At 36.3% G+C, this 5,312-nt stretch overlaps 1 protein-coding gene across 1 annotated transcript; it reads left to right on the forward strand.

The window, feature by feature from the left end:
• The first annotated feature begins 2,347 nt into the window (after nucleotides 1–2,347).
• Nucleotides 2,348–5,054, forward strand: LOC130976380 (uncharacterized). Its single transcript, XM_057901229.1, has 2 exons — nucleotides 2,348–2,624; nucleotides 4,538–5,054. The coding sequence occupies exon 2, from the start codon at nucleotides 4,545–4,547 to the stop codon at nucleotides 4,818–4,820; it is 276 nt and encodes a 91-aa protein (XP_057757212.1). The 5' UTR covers nucleotides 2,348–2,624; nucleotides 4,538–4,544; the 3' UTR covers nucleotides 4,821–5,054.
• Nucleotides 5,055–5,312: the final 258 nt, after the last annotated feature.

Raw genomic sequence — 5,312 nt, forward strand, 5'->3', positions numbered from 1 at the left:
TCTATCATTTGGACACCTATATTGATGATAAAATTTTTCATCGTGAACGTGTTATTAATATACTAAGAAGGCCAACGAAGCTTTTTTTTAAGCTGGTTTATTTGCTGATAGTTTTGTTTTAATATTTAACTACTTAATTGGAAACAGGCAAAAGTATTGGAGCCAAATTATAATGGCGTAATAATATATAGCGCAGTGCATACTTCCAATCGATTGAATTTTGATTCAAAATGCATTTTGATTCAAAATGCATATCGTACGAAATTTAATCGATTGATATGAAAAAATTCATTGTGTAATACTTTTAATTGATTGCATTTTGAAAAAATCCATATTGTCATGTGAAATTCACTTGATTAGTTGTACTTTCAATCAAGTATCAACAAATACAATTTTTTTTTAGTGTCTAAATAAGTAAATATGGAAAGAAATAATGCAAATACTATCCTATATCCAAGCGGATGATTTGTTGGAGATCAACACAAGGTTCAGACCAAATAACATGATTAGAATTACTCTTGACACCATATCTAGTCATCCAATCCGCAGCTCTATTTGCTTCTCAGGACACCCACTCAACGTGAACAAGCCAAGGACGAGATAAAAACTCCTGAATTTTGTAAACTAAATCTGTTACTTCAGATAAATACCCACTTGTAAGCTCATGCATGATGGGCAAAATGTCAAGGCAATCTGTTTCACATATAATATCTCTCAAACCTCAATTCCAAGCTAAAACTAGCCCCCTCCAAGCAGCAAATAATTCACATCTGATGATAGATAAGGGGGAATGCTTCCAAAGCAGCCCGAGATCCAATCTCCCTTAGAATCTCTAATAATACACCCAAATTTCGCTAAATTTGAATCCATATACAAGCTTGCATCACAATTAACTTTAAAACTGTTGCCTACCGGTGGTTCCCAACACAGGCAATTTCGGAGAGACCTAAAGGCATTGTTTCGATTCCTGTAAACCTGTAAGTCTTTGGCGGTAATTCTGGCCAAGGCAACAACCTTGTGGTCTGTCCAAGGGTTGTCAGTATTGAATATGTCATTGCACCTATGTCTCCATACCCACCAAAGTCCTGCACCAAAAGACGCCTCATTGTTAGCCAAGGCCTTCCGAAACCACTCTTCAAGAGCAGTACCAGCCGTCTAGTCCAGGATACTAGGGTCCAACATATGCCAAATTGCCTTTGATCATTCACAGTCTCTAAGGCAATGCTTCATAGTCTCCTGCGCCTTGTTACATCTCTTACACATATCTGAAGAAACTAAATGCCGCTTGAATCGAGAGGTCTCAGTTGGTAGAGTATCATGTAAACCAAGCCACATAGTAAATTTGAACTTCTCCGGAATGTTTGTATTCCACAACCAGTTCCAGTTATTATTAGCATTCCAATTTAATGTTTTTCTAATAATCATCTATAACCCTCCCTTGCACTATACTTTTTTGTTGCAGGCCACTACTTCCACTGTGGCTCCAACTCAGTCGAACTAGGATATCTCAGACCACAAATAAACTGTTTAATCTCATGCGAAATAGGCGTGGTAAGACTATCAACCTCCCAAGACACCCCTTTCCACAAGTCAGCCACTATGAAATCTGATTCAAAAATATGTACATAAGGAGCAAGGTTACAAAGCTTACCAAAAGGAGTCAACTCATCATACCAAACTGATTTGTGGACATCCCAATATTCCAATGAAGCCCTTCCTTGAGATGCTCATAGGCACTAACAATGTTCTTTCAACAAATACAATTTGTTTAATCGATTAAATTTTGAAAAATCCATATTGTCATGAGAAATTCACTCGATTGGTTGTACTTCCAATTGATTGAATTACCAACAAATACGATTTCCCTAATTTTTACGGAAGTAACGAAGGGATAAAAAACTCATTGATTCGCATTGTCAAAATATTTATGGAGGTCATGATTAATGGAAGATTTATTTTGTTGTTGTTTTTATTTCTAATTGTTAATAAACATGATAGATAAATAATAAAATATTAATTTATAAAATAAAAAATATATTTTATAATTAAATAATATATAAAGAATTAATTTATAATTAAAATTAAAATTAAATAAGGATTAATTAGTAATTATAAAAAAATTTAAAAAACATATTTTGCATAGTTATCAAATCTTACTCGATCCGATCAGTTCGACCGAAAACTCGGTTATTTGGTCGGGCCGAGCCATTCATCAAACAGGACAAGCATTGGACCTTGTGGAAACCGGTTCAATCCAGCCGTTTTTCAGTAAAACTGGTGATTCAGCCGGTTCATTTAACACGGTTCATTGGTCCTCCCGGGTTCTCTGTTGAATGGAACCCCCCAACCCCCAGCCTCGTCTCTCCGCTCTCGACAGTCCCTCACTCTCTCGTCTCTCCCCTCACCTCGTCAATCGTCACTCTCAGTCTCTCACGGCCTCATCACCTCATCACTCTCGGTCTCGCACTCATCTGAGACTGAAGGTCGTCGTCGCAATCTCGTGCCCCTGCGTTCGCTTCGTCGGCGGCAGAAGCAGACGGAACCAATCAAGCAGCATCTGCTCCTTTGGGTGGTGGTTGTGGTCGTCTTCTTGTTTCGTCGCCCTCTCGGAACCAGTCAACCAGGTGAGCTCCCTTCGAGTTTTCGACCCTGTTCTTTCACTAGTTCAGTGTCAATTTCGGTGAAATTAGAATTGTTGTTGAACCTGAGCAAATTTTAATTAGAATTGTTGTTGAATCTGGTGGTTCTTGCTGTTGTATTTGGTTTTTTAGAATTGTTGCTGAACCTGAGCAAATTTTTTTGTTGCTGGATAACATCATTGAGTTTAATTTTGTTGCTGGATAACAGAGTTGAATACTTGCATAGTTGAATTTGTAGTTGAATTTGCTGGATAATAGAGGAAATATACTATGCAGAATCCTTGGTGGATTCTATTGCAGGTGAAAGCTTTTTTAGGCCTGAATATAAACAAAACTCTGAATTCTGTGGGAGTTCTGTGATTACATCTTGCACTTCATTATTAAACATTGTTATAGTGTAAAATTTGGAATTAAGCAACATGGAAAAATTGCATTTTGAGCCTGCAACTCAGTTGGATCTAATAGGCATTCTCAAACTTAAAATTAGAAGGATGTTTAAATGAATTGTTTCAAGTCCTCTGATGATATCCATAGCAAGACCAATTTTGCCTACATTTGATGGGTTGTGTTGCTTTAAAAACATTTGAATGTTTCATTTTAGAATGACAAATATACTCAAAATGTTGTATGAGATAAGCTCTCTGTTCATTTATGCAAAATGTACCTCAATTTGAATACATATATTCTACCAAGAAACTTTGCTTTGCTTTTATTTTTATAATTTTATATTTTTATTTAATTATGACCGGGTCAACTGGGTAAACAAGTGACTCACTGGTTGAACCAGTGACCCGGTGACTTGGTCGTATAACTGGATTGATTACCGGTTTGGTTTTGATAACTATGATATTTTGTTACTGTGACCATTTAATAGTTCAAACACTATGGTACCGTCGAATCCTTTACCTTGTTTCATTTGGTGGTGGAACTCTATGAATTTGGGGGTGGATTTAGCATTTACGCTATGATTTATGTCCATTTTGATCTTTCTTTTAGTTATGAACTTCTTAAGTATAATTTGGTATTTATTCTCAATAAAAACAAGCGTATTGCTTTAAGAAGGGAAACGATCGCTATATTCTCCAAATGATAAGCCTCCTAAAACCCAAAGAAATATTACGAAAGCAGCAGCGAATTTGTCGATTTCTTCTCTGGCGTTTTCTGTATATCTCTTTCCTTTCATGGTTAGTGAATTCCACGCTCTGGAGGAGCATCCCCCTCCTTTTTATTATGTCATTTGCTACTATTTTTTTGTTGTTGTTTGGTTTGTGTTAATCTCCATTTTGAATTAGTTCTAGTTTTGTCTTCATCGATTTTGTTTGCTGCAATTTTTGTGTGTGGAATTGCTGGTTGGTGCTCCTATGCATTGTATTTGTGTCTTCTATCATGTTGAAGGTGATATTTCCTCACTTATCATATAAAATTTTGGTTGTTACATCACAATATTTGGATTTGCTGACAGGAATTTATGTATTCCCATGGATAATCTTGATTATTCGGTTATCATATGAAACGCTAGTTACTGCAGTTAGACTATATATAACATGCTGGTTTTTTAAGGGGTGCTTGACTTTCTTTTATGCCTAAGTATTTGAATCTGATTTGCTCAACTCTTTAATATTTTGGATATGGAATAAGTTTAAAAAAAAAAAAGGGTGTGTATGAGGGTTTTCTTTTTGGGTGGGGGGTGCTAATGAGAACTCTTGCAGCACTTGTTAAGGAGCGGAAAAAATTTCATTTGAAAATGCAAACCTAAGTTTTCAATGCATTGTGAATACTTTGGAAGCATTAAAATTACCATTTAGCAAAGTAAAAAAAAAGGAAACATACTTATGTACAAAGTTCAATAGTTTGGATTTAGTTTCATTGCTCATTATGATTGTCTTGTGTTGTTACAGCAAAAAAATGAGAAGTGGTCTGATATGGGCTACAGCTGAGGATTTAGCTAAGAACAGAGGGCGAGTCTTGTCACTGTACCGTCAGATACTGCGAAGCCTTAACTCGCCAAAGTTGCCACTCACATTTGCAGCTAGATTAGCGAAGAAAGCAGAGGTTCGTGCAATGTTCTGGGTAGGTTCGGACGAGCGCTCATTGCACAATATTGCTGACCTCATTGATGCCGCAGAGTACTCTCTTTCCTTTCTCAAGAAAGGCGAGCTTCCTCCTCGCTACATCACCTAATGTTTTTTTTCCTTTTTTGCAATTTATTTGTTATGCATTTGTTATTGTGCAAAGTAGTTGGGAACTAAAAAGGATATATTGCTCAATGATCATGTGATAGTTAATTAAGAATTTCCTAGTCCCTGTCATGACTTAGAATTCTAGGCTGGCCCTTGAGTTGGAGGACTATTATTCTGTTGATTGCAGTTTCAAAGTCAATCTAGCAAAGCCAAGTTAGCTTAAGCTTTTCTCTCTTTTCTGGGGTGCAAAGTGTATTTTCACAGTGACAACTACTATAAGCAATATATAAACCACCAAATATAGCTTACTGGCTACGGTCTAAATGTCTAATAATAGGTACAAATGTGTCTTATTATCTGACATTTTTGTTGCTGGAGAAGGATTTGGATTTGCACTTAACTAAATTGTTGACTATCTACTTGAAAACAATTCTCTCAATTTCTGAGGTAGTATTCACAATTGTCTACTTAGTGGGGATGTGGATTTAGAGGT

This window comes from Arachis stenosperma, chromosome 4 (genome assembly GCF_014773155.1).
Source record: "Arachis stenosperma cultivar V10309 chromosome 4, arast.V10309.gnm1.PFL2, whole genome shotgun sequence".
NCBI classification, from domain to species: Eukaryota; Viridiplantae; Streptophyta; class Magnoliopsida; order Fabales; family Fabaceae; genus Arachis; species Arachis stenosperma.